The 18,045-nt window shown below is 45.2% G+C and overlaps 1 protein-coding gene across 1 annotated transcript; it reads right to left on the bottom strand.

Moving 5' to 3' along the window:
• Positions 1-3,840: 3,840 nt before the first annotated feature.
• On the bottom strand, positions 3,841-17,797 carry LOC122935167 (retinol-binding protein 2-like). Its single transcript, XM_044290932.1, has 5 exons — positions 17,550-17,797; positions 10,031-10,190; positions 6,586-6,764; positions 6,060-6,161; positions 3,841-4,007 (listed from the first exon to the last, which is right to left on the bottom strand). Exons 2-5 carry the CDS (start codon positions 10,101-10,103, stop codon positions 3,954-3,956), a joined length of 408 nt encoding a protein of 135 aa, XP_044146867.1. The 5' UTR covers positions 10,104-10,190; positions 17,550-17,797; the 3' UTR covers positions 3,841-3,953.
• Positions 17,798-18,045: the final 248 nt, after the last annotated feature.

The following is an 18,045-nucleotide window of genomic DNA, read 5'->3' as shown; positions in this document are numbered from 1 at the left end:
TGTTTTAGTTTTTGTTCTGTTTTTGTTACTTTCTTGTTTGGCATTTGTAATGTCTACAATCTCCAATAAAAATGTATTGATACTATATATACACATTTGATAGCCCCCATAGTGCCTCCTTCATATTAGGCTACTTTTACACTAGCGGTTTTTGCGGATCCGTCATGGATCTACAAAAACGCTTCTGTTACAACAATACAACGGCATGCATCCGTCATGAATGTGTCCGGTTGTATTATGTCTTCCATAGCCATGACGGATCCGTTTTGAACACCATCGAAAGTCAATAGAGGACGGATCAGTTTTCTATTGTGCCAGATTGTGTCAGAGAAAACGGATCCTGTCCTCATTATTTATTTATTTTATGCACTTGTATATCGGTACTATATTCCGCAGCGCTTTACAGACATTAGCAACCAACTGTCCCCAATGGGGCCCACAATCCAAGGTCCCTCTCAGTATGTCTTTGGAGTGTGGGAGGAAACCCACGCAAACACTGGGAGAACATACAAAATACATGCAGATGTTGTCCTTGGTCGGTGACTTACATTGTGTGCCAGGACGAATCCGTTTGGCCCTGCTTCGTCAGGCGGACAGCAAAACGCTGCAGGCAGGCGGAATGGTGACTGAACAGAGGCAAACTGATGCATTCTGAGCGTATCTTTTTCTATTCAGAATACATTACCTCAAAACGGATCCATTTTGGACCGCTTGTGAGAGCCCTGAACGGATCTCACAAACGGAAAGCCAAAACGCTAGTGTGAAAGTAGCCTTAGAGAGTCCCCGTAGTGCCCCACCTTCACATTAGAATGCCCCCTCAGAGACACTCAGAGGGCTGGGCAGTACTTATTTCTCTCTGCACTAGCGCTGTCAAAGTACACTTTACTAATCTGCTGGTATCTCAAGTGGTGCTCGTGAAGTAAGGAAGCTTGAGAAGGGGGCAGGGTAGTAACCTGTAGTTTGACAGCGCTAGCACAGAGAGTTCTCGTGCCGGCACTGCAGCGAAGTAGCTGAAGAAGGGGCTGAGCTCTTCCCTTGCAACATCCTGACGTCAGCAGGCAGCGCTGCCGGCTTGAGAAGGGGGGTGGGCTGGTAAGCAGGAGTATAGCAATTGGGCCTGGTGGGGGGAGGGGGGCCCCTGCACTCACATGTAATGGGGCCCATCACTGTACTTCCATCAGAGTGCTCATCACAGCAGCATCACATGTGGTCGGTCCGGTATCTATCAGGACCCAGCACTGCCCCGCTAGTAGTATTCACAAACTAAGCGGGTGGGCGGAGCCTGACTAACATTGGTCAGGCTCCACCCACTCGAGTCATATGTGAATGCTACTAGTAGGGCAATGCTGGGGCCTGATAGTTGCCAGAGCGACCGCGTAATGCTGCTGTGATGGGACCCGGAGTGAAGACTGCGGGAATGAACATTATTGAGGGCAGTGGAAGGATATTACTGGGGGCAGTGGGGGACATTACTGGGGGCAGTATAGGGACATTACTGGGGGCGCTATAGGGATATTACTGGGGGTAGTGGGGGCATATTATTATTAAAACCAGAGACCAGGAGTGTGGCAGAGGTTTAAACCGCGACCGGGCCTGGTGGGAGGAGGGCTCCTATCCAAAGTTTGCCCTGGGGCCCATAGAACTCCAGTTACACAACTGCTAGTAAAGCTCTACACCGACTTCGCAAGTGCAGTGACCAGGAACGGATACACTGACGCCACTTATGCAGCGGGTCAGGATATGGGTGGATAATAGTTTATAGTTTGTTCGTGACGCCTATTGCAGCGTGCACAGGATACTATCACAGGGCCCTCCCAAGGTGTTATAACGCACGTCCCAGGTTAGGAATGTCAGAGTGGTGTGATGGCCTATAATGTCTCTGTATGGTGATGATAATTGTATCAACGGTGTCTCCTACCTGGGTACGGCCGGACTCCTGGCTCACTTGCAATAAATTGAGTGTAGTGATAGTAGGCGTAATAGAGGAATTTTGCAGCAGAAATTGATGTCCAGACCTTTAGGTGAAGTTCAAACTTTTCTTTACCAGTGCCATCCAGAGATCCCCCATAACAGCGCCATCCACAGATCCCCCCATAACAGTGCCATCCACACATCCCCCATAACAGTGCCATCCAGAGATCCCCCATAACAGCGCCATCCACAGATCCCCCCATAACAGTGCCATCCACACATCCCCCATAACAGTGCCATTCAGAGATCCCCCATAACAGCGCCATCCACAGATCCCCCATAACAGTTCCATCCACATATCCCCCATAACAGTGCCATCCACACCTCCCCCATAACAGTGCCATCCACACCTCCCCCATAACAGTGCCATCCACACCTCCCCCATAACAGTGCCATCCACAGATCCCCCATAACAGTGCCATCCACAGATCCCCCATAACAGTGCCATCCACAGATCCCCCATAACAGTGCCATCCACAGATCCCCCCCATAACAGTGCCATCCACACCTCCCCCATAACAGTGCCATCTGCAGATCCCCCCCATAACAGTGCCATCCACAGATCCCCCATAACAGTGCCATCCACAGATCCCCCCCATAACAGTGCCATCCACACATCCCCCATAACAGTGCCATTCACAGATCCCCCCCATAACAGTGCCATCCACAGATCCCCCCATAACAGTGCCATCCACAGATCCCCCCCCCATAACAGTGCCATCCACAGATCCCCCCCATAACAGTGCCATCCACAGATCCCCCCATAGCAGTGTCATCCACAGATCCCCCCCATAAAAGTGCCATCCACAGACCCCCCCCCCCATAACAGTGCCATCCACAGATCCCCCCCATAGCAGTGTCATCCATAGATCCCCCCATAAGTGTTTGGATCACTTTGTTTCTTACACCGTTCACACAATTCTGATGTACAGGATTCTTAGGATTCGAGATTCCAAAGATTCGAGAACCTTTTTCGGATTCGGATTCTAAAAAAATTGGATTCGTCCCACCTCTACATTGAACATAGTTTTAAATGCACAGTTGTGAAGACGTGAGCAAAATCATATCAGGTGACAAGGTAAAGGCTCTTCGGAGATAGTAGCGGGGTAGAGGCGTGTAGTAACACAACTCTGGGGTGTTACACAAGTGCAAATATTGATTCTGGCGCTTGCACTGTGGTGCAGGAGCGCAGGGGTCAGGCAATGAATGTGCCATCAGTGATAATTGACACGTTCATTGTGGGATGGAACAGGGCCACCAGGATCACTTGCACGATGACCGACACATGACTAGGAACCAGATCGCTGGCCATGTATGACATTTTTAATTACTGTCATTTAGAAAATTACAATATACACCACCATATTAAGGAGGTACACCCTTGCTAACACAAGGCTGTTTTGATCCAGTTGAAGAATATACACCAGTGGGAGCAATATAAGGTTAAAAAACAAGCCTCTGAATAATACTTTAAATGTTGCTGCAGCAGTGTAAAATGGGTGGCATCCTGACCGAGTTCAATGACACACTGACCGTGTAATGTCCCTAGAAAAAGAATACGTCTCTGTCTTCAATTAATTAAATGTAACTAACTAGCTATTGTCTTGACACGCTGGCCAGGGCACCGCCCGGCCTCATGTGATCCTCTCTCTTCCCTGCTCTGCTATGCTGTCTTCTGCTCAATAAAATGGCACACACCATTTTGATGAATTCATTCAAAACAAATCTCAAACGTTTTGGATTCTCTAGAATCTGAAGTTTTTGGGAAATTCGTAACAGACTCAGTTTGTTTAGAATTGAGTCAATTATTTAAAATAGTGAAGTGTATAGGTCATGGTGAACATGATTTTTATGCACATGCAAAAAATGTAAGACTTTCATAGAAATGTTTTATTTATTAATGAAGTTTACATAGACACGCATTACAGATGTTTCTACACTATGAAAAAAAACATGCGGTATGCAGAGAAAACTGAACGTTCTTAGTTCTTCTTCTTGAAGACCTGATGGCAGACTTGATCTTCACAGGTTAGTTCCTGAAATATAAAGATGCAGTATAGTGAGTGTGGGGTCACACACAGGTTTTAGTGGCGGTTTTGAGGGGGGGGGGGGGGAAGTTTTAGTAAAAACCTCAGCTCCAGATGTTAGCTGAAAGTCTATGGGAAATATGAAGCACAGGACACAGGCATTTTTTATATTGTCATTTTTGGCTTTTTTAAAGTCTGCTTTTGCAATTTTTTTCTGGCACTTTGACCTTTCCTTCTCTATAGGGGACAAACACCATGAATAAATATGTCCATACAGCTATATAGAAAAAAAAATGCTGCTAAGAAAATGCCATAAAAACTGCATGCGGTGTGGGAAAAACACATGGATGATTTCTATAGCGTTTTTTTAGAGATAGAAAATAACACCAGAGCAAATTTGTGTGTATAGTGATCATGTAGTCTTTATATTTGAATTGGCCATATAGCATCCTGGCAATTGATATAAGCAACTGTTCCAACTTGTTAAGTGCTATTATTCCCCCCACCCCCCCTTTATTTGACCCTCTTGCTTGTGTGGACATACACAGGGTAGGACTGGCCCATCAGAAGTTAAAATAGTCAGAACATAATACAACAGGGCCCAAAAGTTATAGCAAAAGACGAGGGCTTCTCCCGCTCATCTCAGCTTGATTGAAATGTCTTTGGCTCTACATAAATAGTGAGATACCCGTCAATCAAGCTGCAGGCAGGAAGAGGCTGGCGGGGAGCTGCTTCACAACTCTTCTCCGTGTTCCCGGCTAATTTTTAAATAATGTTTTTTTTCTTAAACCCACAGCATTTTAAAGTAGAACATAGTTAACATCCCTTTAAGGGGGTTTCATATTTTATCCAGGAGGATTTCGGGGACTATCAATGGCCTGTCCTTAATAGGTCTTTGGTATTTGGCCATGAGGATTTGATCTCCAGTACCCACAAAGACTGTACATGTGTGGCTGTGCCTGGTATGGCAGCTCTGTTCCATTCACTTGTATGGGAATGAGCTGCAGTCCCAGGACATGGCCTCTCTGATGGCAGCCTAGTATAGTGACAGACCCGCTGATTTCAGTGGTCTGTTACTCCTGTGTTAACATCTAAGGCCTCTTTCAGATGGATTTTTCCGCGCGAGTGCAAAACATTGTAATGCGTTTTGCACTCGCATGAGAAAAATCGCGCATGTTTGGTACCCAAACCCGAACTTCTTCACAGAAGTTCGGGTCTGGGATCGGTGTTCTGTAGATTGTATTATTTTCCCTTATAACATGGTTATAAGGGAAAATAATAGCATTCTGAATACAGAATGCATAGTAAAATAGCGCTGGAGAGGTTAAAATAAATAAATAAATAATTTAACTCACCTTAGTCCACTTGATCGCGTAGCCCGGCATCTCGTCTGTCTCCTTTGCTGAACAGGACCTGTGGTGAGCATTCATTTCAGGAACAGGACCTGTGGTGACGTCACTCGGGTCATCACATGATCCATCACCATAGTAAAAGATCATGTGATGGAACATTGCTGAACAGGACCTGTGGTGACATCACTCCGGTCATCACATGTTCCATCACATGATCTTTTACTATGGCGATGGATCATGTGATGGATCATGTAATGACCGGAGTGACGTCACCACAGGTCCTGTTCCTGAAATGAATGCTCACCACAGGTCCTGTTCAGCAAAGGAGACAGACGAGATGCATTAATTTCTATGGGGCCTGCGTTACGTGAAAAACGCACAAAATAGAGCATGCTGCGATTTTCACGCAACAAAAGTAATGCGTGAAAATCACCGCTCATGTGAACAGCCCCATAGAAATGAATGGGTTGGTATTCAGTGCGGGTGCAATGCGTTCAACTCACGCATCGCATTCGCGCGGAGTACTCGCCCGTGTGAAAGGGGCCTAACAGTTTTACATAATTCAGCATTTTTAAAAGCATGCTGCAAGAGACGAGTCTGATGATCTGCTTGCCATGAACACTGCCTCTGCCCTCCCTGCGGAGGATGATGGGCAGGTGTATTTTCCCCTATACACATCAGGTATAAAGGCCAGTCCTGCCACTCTTACAAAGTAAAGTTTATCTCCCTCAATCCAACTTTTCCAGCCACGGTTCTTCTTCTCTCCCTTCTGGATGCAGACAAGTTTATCCCCGTCCCAGGACACCAAGGTCTGTAAAATCAAGAAAAAAGAAAATCAGTTTTACTAATACTTGCCAACTTCTAAAGGCTGGCCTTCAAGAGGCTTAAGAATGCAATGTGCTGCCCATACATTTTTCTTCTGTTGACACAGGTCTTTTTCAGGACACACTCCCTTTTTATAGTCACTCCCCTCCCTTTTTAGCAGTGACCTGTCCACTTTTGAGAGGCATCCCACCCCAGAATCCAGGCCCCACCTACAGTAATATGGAGGGCAGCTTTCAGAGAGAAATTAACTCTTCATGTTGTTTTACTAACTCTTCCTAGAGCATGGTGGCATATCTCTCCTTTTTCCAGGAGCCTCAAGGACATTTTAAAAGAGAGTTGGCAAGTATGATTTTACTATAGAAACAGTGAGAAGAATCATCTCTGACCATGGAGAGTCAGCACCAACCAACCTGCACCACCCGATTATCCAGGCCTTTAGTCTTCTCATCAAATTCTACCCCAACAGTGAAGTCAACCTCATAATTCCTGAATGTGCTGAGGGTCTTTGTCTTAAACTCATTTCCATTCTGAATAAGTTCTTTGGTCTGGGTCAGATGAGCAGCGATCTTCCGGGTAGCGAAGTCAATGTCTGCAAAAAGAACAGGACGAGGAATGAATTCCCCTTCCTAGTTGTGCCATAAAAGTGTATGTAAGTATAGAGTGAGAAAACTGGATAGCAGACTGAGCAGTGTACTTAGGCTACTTTCACACTTGCATTGCTGTTTTCTGGTTGATCTTAATACCGGAAAAAAACATTTCCTTTTAGTCCTCATGCATTCTAAATGTAAAGAGATCCATTCAGATCACACAAAACCGTGCGTCACACATTGGCTTTTAATATATTTAGTGACGGTTCCTTTTTTTTCCATTTTGATTTCACACAAACTCATCCTAACTGAATGTATGCATCTTGATGTGCAAAATCAAAATGGAACCGTTTAATTCCAGTATTGAGATACTCTACTGGATCTGAATACCGGAATTAACAACGCAAGTGTGAAAGTAGCCTTTCACAGTAGCCTTTTTTCCAGCTTGAGAATGTGAAAATATATTGTCATTATAAAGCTCTGCTGTTCCCCATAATGTGGTTTCTATCCCGATCACAGTTTACATGCTGAAGTCCTTCAATTAAGAATGATAATGGGAATATTTCTATGCAGGTCTGATAATAATCATTACATGTTCCATCCCCGGGGCGATTTTCTCAAATATTCTACTGTATCCCTTTATAGGGGTTCTCCAGGAATTAGGAAGATAAAATTACTGAAAATACTTAAAGGGGTTATCCAAGATCTATAATGCCCCCACATATGCCCAGGCCCCTCACAGAGGTTGTACTTACCTCGCTTCCTGTAACCTGCGTCGTTTCTGATGCCGGCACGTCTGCCACTGCATCTCCCAGTCGCGCGGATTAAAACATCCGGTGTCGGGGGGTAGGAAGCCAATAGCAGGCTGCGATGGGAACGAGCCTCCCTAGCGTCATCAGCTGTGCTAGGGAGGCTCGTCCCCGTTGCGGCCTGTTATTGGCCCTCTCCCCGGTTGCCGTATGTTTTCATCTGCGCAACGGGGAGATGTAGCAGCCGTGCCAGCATCAGAAGTCATGCGGGTGCTGCGGAGCGAAGTAAGTACAACCTCTCTGAGGGGCCAGGGCATATGGTTGGGCATTAAAGTTCTTGGATAACCCCTTTAAATATTACTATATTATAAATATATTCCCAAATACATTTCATTAGTTATAACTACTTGTTTTGTCTAGGGAGCAATCATTAGGAGAAATAAAATGGCCGCCGTCCTATTAGTACACACAAAACCTGTCCTAATCACACAGCAGGACAAGTTACCTCAGAACACTGAGCTAAAGAGCTGCCTCATCCTCCTCTGCTGGTCAGGGATTATGATCCTGAATACAGCTGATAAGATCTTCAGCTGAATCTCTGTAGGAATGGAGTTCATGAGAAGACCGTGAAGTACAGAGATGAGGGTGGGATATAGTCAATGAGCAGCAGCACTTTTATGCAGTCAGCTACATTACCGCAGTCCCACATCGTCGTCTGTCTCTGTACTTTATGTCTCCTCATAAACTCCATTCCTACAGAGATGCCTGAAGATCTTATCAGCTGTATTCAGGATCATAATCCCTGACAAGCAGAGCAGAGAGGAGGATGAGGCAGCTCTTTAGCTCAGTGTTGTGAAGTAACTTGTCCTACTGTGTGATTAGGACAGGTTTTGTGTGTACTTATAGGACAGGGGCCATTTTATTTTACCTGATGATTACTTTCTAGGCAAAAACAAGCAGTTCTATCTAACTCATTAAGGTTTTTGGGAATGTATTTAGAATACAGTAACATTTAAGTATTTTCAGTCGTTTTATTTTCTGAATTCCCAGAGAATCCCTTTAAATAAGCGTACATTTTACAGAAATTTCAGTAGAGAGCTTCGCATGCTTTCTGTCTCTGAGTGCAATAGTCACATACAACTAAAACAATGTATACTGAAGATATATTTCACAGTCCTGTTTAAGCCAAGGGCTATGTTGGTGTCCAGGGCAGGGGTTTCAAAATGTGCCCCATCACCCTTCGTCACTGAAGTGATAATTTAATTGCACCTTCTCCACCCTATTCTCCATAAATCTCCTAGTGTTATTAGTTATAACTTTTACTACTCATTCCCTTCCATCCATGTACAGTCCTCAGTGCATCCTGCCATGTACCTGTATTAGGATCCGTCACTACTTCATCCTTTACCTCCTTCACATATGTGCACTGCCACAGCATCGTTCTACAGGTAGTGCTGATGGTTTACAGTAGCCACCTATCACCTAATGTAAGTCTATTTCTGTGTAACTGCGTTATTTCCAACCAATGCACAGGTAGCGTGCATCAGTTTATTTTTTATTTTTTTTATTTAGTCGTATGGTACCATATGGATCTCCTAACCCACCTATTACTCAGGCTTTGTTCATACATTTCCTGTAAGTTTGCATTAGGTCAAAGGTAGCCTACCATTGAAATGCAAGTAGAAAAAATGTAGACTGTGTTAACATGGGGCCTTTACTGTGGTTATACAATGGCGCTATACCTGGAAGGTAGCAATACTGTCCCCCATGTTCACAAGAGCTGTCAAGGTATATTCATTCACCTGTGACTTTTTTGGTTTTAAGTTTCTGTAACTGAAAATATATTCCATACATCTAAATGGGTTGTTTCTGCAACTTGTGGATGGATTTTTACAAAGTCCATTAAGATGAAAGGAACAAGTGCAAGAACTGTTTGCCCCATCTGAACATAGACTAAGGGCGCCATCACAGGTAGCGGTAAAATACGCATTGAAAACTGCATGTTTGGATTTTTTGTTTCAAGGCAATTTTATTGTGGATTATGATTTCCCATGGAAATCTAAGGAAAAATAGGGATTCACAAAATCCGGACCATAGCTGCACAGATTTTTAGAATAGACTGATTTAAACTCCATAGGACTACAAGGGGAACTATTTAGGATGCAAATGCATTCTTGTATGTGTAAACACACCCTAACTTTACCTATTGCTATTGGTCTATCAGAGGTCACAGTTGCATCTGGTGCTTGACGTGGAGATATAGGGCTCAGGCCACTTGAAAGGCCGGGGTCAAGTGATTTCAAGCTGTGCCTTTCCCTGTTAAAACTTAATCCATATGGACTTTGGTAGCTAGCATGATCACATCTGGTGCTAAAGCCTCCAGATACCAATGTTGCTGCATAAAAAAAGTAAAGAAAACCCAATGACATAAAACTATACAATCTTGAAATAAGAAGACACCTTCTTTTCAATGAATTCTTACTAATTCCTAAATACCCTTGACCTTATAAAGCTCATACCTAAAGCCTTCATGTACCCATCAAAGTTGTCATTGACCTCCATGACCCAGGTGCCATTGTAGTCAGCAGGCATGATGATGTGGCAGAGATGGGGTGCTGCACAGAGGGCAGAAAAGTGTGGACAGGAGGGCAGACTGCAAGAAAACTGGATTCAGGGATCCTGATAAAAAAAGTTTTAAATCACAGATTAGCAGACAAGATACTTTATCTCCAGTAATAAGACCATAAATCGAGTCTGATTTTAGATTTAATTACATGGATTGACAATGAGGCCTTAACTTTCTCAACCGGGCCCAATATTTTATATGCCAATGTTGTACTTTACACCTTAGGCCTCTTTCACACGATCAAGTTTGACTCCTGAGACATTCACACATGTCTGTGTTCAGGAAATATTGCAGTGTGTTCTATATTTTGCATTTTTCATGCAACTCTGGCTCCAAAGAAGTGAATGGAGTTTGTGTGAAAACCGGAAGGCATCTGGATATAATGTTTCGTTTTTCACTGATGGTTGCTAGAAGAAGTAGATGGTTATTCAGCTTTTCTTCACACTTATGAAGAAAGCATACAATCCAGACAGAAAAAAAACACAGTGAACGCAATCCCAGACAAAACTGATTGAACTTGTGTGCAACACCATGAGGTTTTCCCTGAACAGATCCTGACACAATCCATACCGCTGGTGTGAAAGAGGCCTTAATCTATGTTTAGGTAGATGAGGAAAATGCATAAGACAATTGTACAGTATGTCCAGGTTCATACAGGACAGTTATTAAAGTCAATGCAAGGAGTGGACATAAAACTGATTTGGGACTGAGATAAACCGTAATAATGGCGATTGCAGAAATCCATGTGCTTGCTACCAAAGTAACCCCATTTTCCGTATTGAAATCTGCTGCATGTGAAGGCCCCCTTAGGCTCTGTTCACATTTGTGCTGTGGCTTCCCTTTGTTGTTGAAGCGACATCACATTGCAGGATCTATCACCAACACCTGATAGAGCCCAATGGGTTTCTTTGTGGTGCCCATTGTTTTGACAGACAAAATAGAACTGCATGCCTCACTACCCTACCCGGTACATCCGACTGAATTTGCAATGGAGTCTCCAACACAAATGTGAACCTTGGTCTTAGCTGAAGGCAAGACAGCTTAGCAGAGGGCAATGTGTTATTATTTTAGGGTGCATAAAGTATGCCTGTAGTATAAAGGGAACCTGTCATGATGTGTGTGATCTGCAGACAGCATGGTTTAAAGTAGGAGGAGCTAAGCCTGCTTAGGAGTCCAGTGGGTGGTCGTACATAGCGGGGAGGCTGCCAGTCACCACCCACTGGACTCCTAAGCAGGTTAGGAGCAGGGATTTCAAACAATAAGTTACACAGAATTTTTTTCCCACAGCATTATGTATTAACCTGCTCAGCTCCTCCTGCTCTATAACATGCTGCTAGTAGAATAGCGGTATCACAGCAACATGTTCCCTTTAAGTAGGCTTTTGTCCACAGTCCATAACATACAGATGAATGGAGCAGAAGTTTGCATGCCTGACCTGCCACTTGTTCATTTCAGGAGGCTCAAAGGGGGTATGAGATCCCCGCTCTTGTAATCGGTCAGGAGTCCCCGCGTAAAACTTCCACTGATCTAATAGCTTTCCCCATCATGTGGTAACAAACCCTTTAACTCAACTGTTGTTTGCCTTGAACACAGAATATTTTCTAACCTGGGGCTCTCCAGCTGTGGTGGAACTATAACTCTCAGGTGTAATTTCATCCCAGGTTCAGCATGGCCCTAATTATCCTATCAGCTGTATACAGTGGCGCACCTACAGGGGGGGTCCAGCGGGTCTGGACCTCCCCTAGAACAACCGGCCCAATATTTGTTTTTTATCCTCCAGGCCGCACCGCCGATCACCACAGGTGGCGCGGCCCTGGATGTAAATTGCGGGCATTTGCGGCGGCGGTGGTGGGGGGGCAGTAGGAGATGAGCGCTTCCATTGTGGAAGCACTCATCTCCATATCTAATGCATCTGTATCGCTGTCCTAAGGATGCCTGTGCTGCGGCAGGGGAGGGAGAGGTGTGTCCCTCCCCTGTTCTTCTGATAGGCCGCAGGCACTAATGCCTGCAGCCTATCAGAGGCCGGCTCTGGCGGCGCGATGACGTCATCATCGCGCCGCCTGAGCCGGGCAGCACACAGCAGGGACACGGGCCGGAAGAGGTCTGCATCGCATCTCTGCGGGAGGTAAGTATCAGAGTATTTTTTTTGTCGTTTTTTTTGGAGGGGGGGAGCTGGCACTATGGGGGCACTAAAGGGGAGAAAGGCACTATGGGGGCACTAAAGGGGAGAACGGCACTATGGGGCACTAAAGGGGAGAACGGCACTATGGGGGCACTAAAGGGGAGAACGGCACTATGGAGCATCTGGTGGTACTTTTTTTTGGGGTGGCACTTCTTACTGGCACATTATGGGGGGGGGGGCACCATGGGGGAGAGGAGCACTATGGGGGTTCTAAAGGGGCTTTTTTTTTTTTTTACACACTATGGGGGACACTATAGGGGAGAACGGCACTATGGGGCATCTGGTGGCACTATAGGGGCATTATTTGGGGGGCACCATGGGGGAGAGGAGCACTATGGGGGGCTCTAAAGGGGCTTTTTTTTTTTTTTTAACACATTATGGGGGCACTATAGGGGAGAACGGCACTAGGGGGCATCTGGTGGCACTATAGGGGCATTATTTGGGGGGCACCATGGGGGAGAGGAGCACTATGGGGGCTCTAAAGGGGCTTTTTTTTTTACACATTATGGGGGGCACTATAGGGGAAAACGGCACTATGGGGCATCTGGTGGCACTATAGGGGCATTATTTGGGGGCACTAAGGGGAAGTGGGGGCTCTAAAGGGGCCTTTATTCTTATTGGCACATTATGGGGGCATTATGGCATCTGGTGGCACTAAGGGGGCATTTTTTTACTGGCACATTATGGTAGGCACTATGGGGGAGAGGAGCACTATTGGGGCATATGGTGGCACTTAAAAGGGGCATTTTTTACTGGCATATTATGGGGGACACTATGGGGAAGGGGGAGGAGCACTATGAGGGCATTTACTGGGGCACTATATAGGGGTATTTTATACTGGCATACATTATGGGGACATTAGCTCAACAGCGGGCACTAAGCGGGGGTATTTCATGTACTGTCATATTGTAGGGAGAATTATTAGTACTAGGAGGTATTATGGGGAGCTTTGCTAATACTGGGGGGCTATGAGGAACATGATTACTAGTATGGGCACTATAGGGGCATTATTACTACTAAGTGTGCTCTGGCAGATAATTATTTCTATTTTGGGGAGCCCTGTCACTTTGGGGGACACCCTGCCACGTTATCAGCTTAGCACAATAATTTTTGGGGGACATTATCCTTATACAGTTATTTTTTTAGAGCACTGTGTGCCAATAATTGTTGAAGGGGGCACTATCTGTTTGGTAGTAGTATTTCTAGGGGGACTGTTTCTGCAGTATAGTATTGGGGGCACAGTGGGCACAGTATTGGGGCACTATCTGTGTGGTAGCAGTATTTCCAGGGGGACTGTTTCTGCAGTATAGTATTGGGGGCACAGCGGGCACAGTATTGGGGCACTATCTGTGTGGTAGTAGTATTTCCATGGGGACTGTTTCTGCAGTATAGTATTGGGGGCACAGCGGGCACAATATTGGGGCACTATCTGTGTGGTAGTAGTATTTCCAGGGGGACTGTTTCTGCAGTATAGTATTGGGAGCACAGCGGCTACAGTATTGGGGCACTATCTGTGTGGTAGTAGTATTTCCAGGGGGACTGTTTCTGCAGTATAGTATTGGGGGCACAGCAGGCACAGTATTGGGGGTGGCAGGAAAGGGGGTTCAGAAGATGTGAAGATGATGGAAATGTGGGAAACTAATGTCTGTTTGTTAATCTCTGCAGAGACGGGAGATGGCTGAAAAATCATCATGGCGGTCTGGTCTGAATGGAGAAGATGAGGAAAGAGAACGTCTACAACAAAGGTGACATGACTGGATGTAAGAGGTATGTGGCGCTATGTAGGAGAGGAGATGCTCCGGCTCATCCCCCTGCCATTTGCAGAATGAGGATTCAGAGCTGGGTGAGGACAGCCAAAGGGGGCAGCAGGCAGATGGTGGGGGAAACCACAGGCCTCGAGCAGGATCTGGGGAGGGAGGAGAGCGGAGGAGCTTCCTGGCTGCAGCCGGCTGTTTATTGTATGATGTGAAGCAGGCAGTGCAGCCAGGACAGACCTCCCCTCTCCGTATGATGTGTAGAGACAGGCCGCAACTATAGAATGTCAGCTGTACAGTGTTTGTTGGGAGTGGCCTATTATATGTAGGAGGGGCTTTTAATAATGGGCGGTGCCCAAAAATTTGCACGCCGCATTGTTATTTTCCTAAAGAGCTTTTAGAATCGCCAAGTAAAAGAATCAGCGCAACACACTACACCCCGTCCCTGCAGTTTTAAATATAAAGGGGGCTTTGAAAAATTGAATTAGCACAGCGCACTACACATGCCACATTTTTTTGCCTTTCGGACCTCCCCTAGACAAAATTCCTGGGTGCCCCCCTGGCTGTATAAGCAAGTGAAATTTGTCTGTAAACTTGGGGTGTAAAGAACATGGGATGAAGAAGCTATTTTAATTCAATGTTTACATTGGGTGTCCAGCAGTATTAATGTTTTAATATATGGCTCATTAATGGGTTATAAACAGAGAAGCAGCCATACTGTCCCTCAGTGATCCTCTGCTATCCTGATGCTGCTTCGGTCCCTGCCGTTCTGCACTTCCGGCTCCTAGCCCGACACAAGAAGTGCCAAGAAAGGTCCACTCAGCCATCACTGGCTGAGTTGGGTCACTGCTATGGTCGGTAGCCGATTGGCTGAGCACTTCCTGTATGTCGGGCCAAGACCAGGAAGTGGAGAGCAGCATCAGAACGGCAGCAGTGGGGTTTGCTGGGGGCGAGTAGGGCTTGTTTTTTTATTTTAACCCATTCTGAGCCAAAAATTTAAGGATTTGTCTTGCAGTGTTCCATGTTCTTCCAAACAATCATTCTACACATTTTTTCCCATTTTGACACTGTTTGTCACCTCCTGTGGAGGGAACTGCAGCACAGTCCCTGAATTGCACAGTGGTTAAACAGCCTCTGTGCAGGAGAAGTACCAAATGGCCCTCAGAAATAGGACCACCTTGATCACAATCTATTAATATGCAATAAGATTAGAAAATGGGAATACCCTTTTAAAAACCCCATATTGATAAATACAGATGTCCCTTCTAACGAGAACCAAGATTTTCTAAGTGGAATGGAATAGAGGCACATAGACTTAAATTAAAGGGGTATTCCCATCTCAGACATTAATGGCATACCACCATCTCTGGGACCTGCACCCCTCTCCAGAATGGGCTCTCGAAGTAAAGGAGAGCGTATCTTCCATTAACTGTTATGAGAGTTCTGAAAATAGTCGAGTGCTGGTTCAATTATTTCCGGCAGTCCCATAGAGGTGAATGGAAAGGTGGCCATACATACATGGTGCACTCTTCATTCACCTCTCGGGGACTTCTGAAAATAGCTTAGCACGCTTGCTTGGCTATTTTGGAACTCCCATAGCAGTGAATGCACATGCACAGTGTTCTCTTGTTCACTTGATGGCATATCCTAGTGTTAAAACGAACAATAATCATTTTATCAAAGCCTAACGTGTGTCGGCCGGGCCCGTGCTGCTGACTGCAAATTATGGTACGCAATGCACGGGCACTGACCGTAGGGCTGCCGCATGCAGACGCGGATCCATTCACTTGAATGGGGTCTGCAATCAGCACCGCAAAAAAGTAGTGCATGCACCACTTTTTTGCGATGCGGAGGCACGGACCGAAACCCCACGGAAGCAGTTCAGCACCAGCCTTCCGGATTGCGGACCCATTCAAGTGAATGGCTCCGCATTCGTGATGCGGGGTGCAATCGGCCTGTGCCCATGTATTGCGGACCCACTGTTTGTGGGTCGCAATATGGCCGCGGCAGGGCAACGGCCGTGTGCATGAGGCTTCCATTTTTGGAAGTTCAATAGTAGTGGATAGAGGGTAGACACACATGCGAGGATTGCCGTTTGTTCACTTCGGGGCCCCATTCTGAAGATTGGAGCAGGTCCAAGAGGTTTACCCGTAGCAATATGTCATAAACGTCTCAGATGGGAATACCCCTGTATGCAAGTCCATACTGTATATTAAATTAAAAAAATGGGTCTCAATTTCAGCAAAATTTAAAGGGGTTGTGTCACCAAGCATACTCATTCATTTTTCAAACCAGCACCTGGATCTGAATACTTTTGTAATTAAAACTTTAGTATGGTCAGTGAGCTATTCACTAAAATGCATCTGTATAGCTCCACCTGCTGGTTGTTCTTTTATTTTTTTGTCTGTCTCACTGAGCTGGTCGAATGATTTAAATATTCAACTGCCACCAGCCAGAGGTTCTGTTAGAATCTGTGTCAGTTACGGGGAGAGAGATGCATAAGAAAGGACACCCACCCTGAGCTGCCAGGCTGAAGATAATCTAGCAGAACAATTGGAGCAGTGAATGTAGACCTCTCTAGACCCATGTGAGGTGCAGGGCTGGTTCTAGGTATTGCCATGTACGACCACACATGGAGTACTGTGTACAGTTCTGGGCTCCTGTAAACAAGGCAGACATAGCAGAGCTGGAGAGGGTCCAGAGGAGGGCAACTAAAGTAATAACTGGAATGGGGCAACTACAGTACCCTGAAAGATTATCAAAATTAGGGTTATTCACTTTAGAAAAAAGACGACTGAGAGGAGATCTAATTAATATGTATAAATATATCAGGGGTCAGTACAGAGATCTCTCCCATCATCTATTCATTCCCAGGACAGTGACTGTGACGAGGGGACATCCTCTGCGTCTGGAGGAAAGAAGGTTTGTACACAAACATAGAAGAGGATTCTTTACTGTAAGAGCAGTGAGACTATGGAACTCTCTGCCTGAGGAGGTGGTGATGGTGAGTACAATAAAGGAATTCAAGAGGGGCCTGGATGTATTTCTGGAGTGTAATAATATTACAGGCTATAGCTACTAGAGAGGGGTCGCTGATCCAGGGAGTTATTCTGATTGCCTGATTGGAGTCGGGAAGGAATTTTTATTCCCCTAAAGTGAGGAAAATTGGCTTCTACCTCACAGGGTTTGCCTTCCTCTCCTCTGGATCAACTTGCAGGATAACAGGCCGTACTGGATGGACAAATGTCTTTTTTCGGCCTTATGTACTATGTTACTATATGTCGTCTGAAAAAAATAATAATAATTCTACATCAGTCATAACATAACCCCTTTAATTGATTACTATAGACAACTGCTTCACTTCACCCTTGCACTTGTTTTGTTATATTCCCCTAGTACTTAAATACCTAAAAATGTATTTTACTGCTCTACAGTCCTGAAATCACAGGTAGGAGGATTTCTGAAGGATTACTTACTTCTCCGCACACCACAAGGATCGGCAGAATCGATTCCACTTGCAGCTCTCAGTCTCACGTCTCGTCCTCTTCCAGCTTGCTTACTTCCAGGACTGTGTCCACCTCTCGGCTCAGCTCTGTGGCTCCACAAGCTGATATCTGTAGTAGGCTTTATCTTATCTTAGATGCTAAAACGTAATGGTAATGAGACACAGTGCAACACCTCCGATAAAAGAAAAGTCTTTAAAATACAGCAAATTAAAAAGGCGTGTACATAAAATCTCATGTGATATGGCACTCGAAAGCAATCAGCCCAACCTTGGATTTCGCCCAATTCCTCTTGCTCATACTAGGTGTACTCCTGTTTGACCTGTTTTATTTATTTAACCTGTTAATGGTACTGTTCTATCAGTCAGTACAAAATCTTAAGGACAATACATGTTCTTCATACACATTCAATTCAGCATGTATATTTTCACACAGTTTATTCACTTATAGTTTGATCATATTTCACCCC

This window comes from Bufo gargarizans, chromosome 4, assembly GCF_014858855.1.
Source record: "Bufo gargarizans isolate SCDJY-AF-19 chromosome 4, ASM1485885v1, whole genome shotgun sequence".
Lineage (NCBI taxonomy): Eukaryota > Metazoa > Chordata > Amphibia > Anura > Bufonidae > Bufo > Bufo gargarizans.
This window is presented reverse-complemented; position numbering and strand designations above follow the sequence as displayed.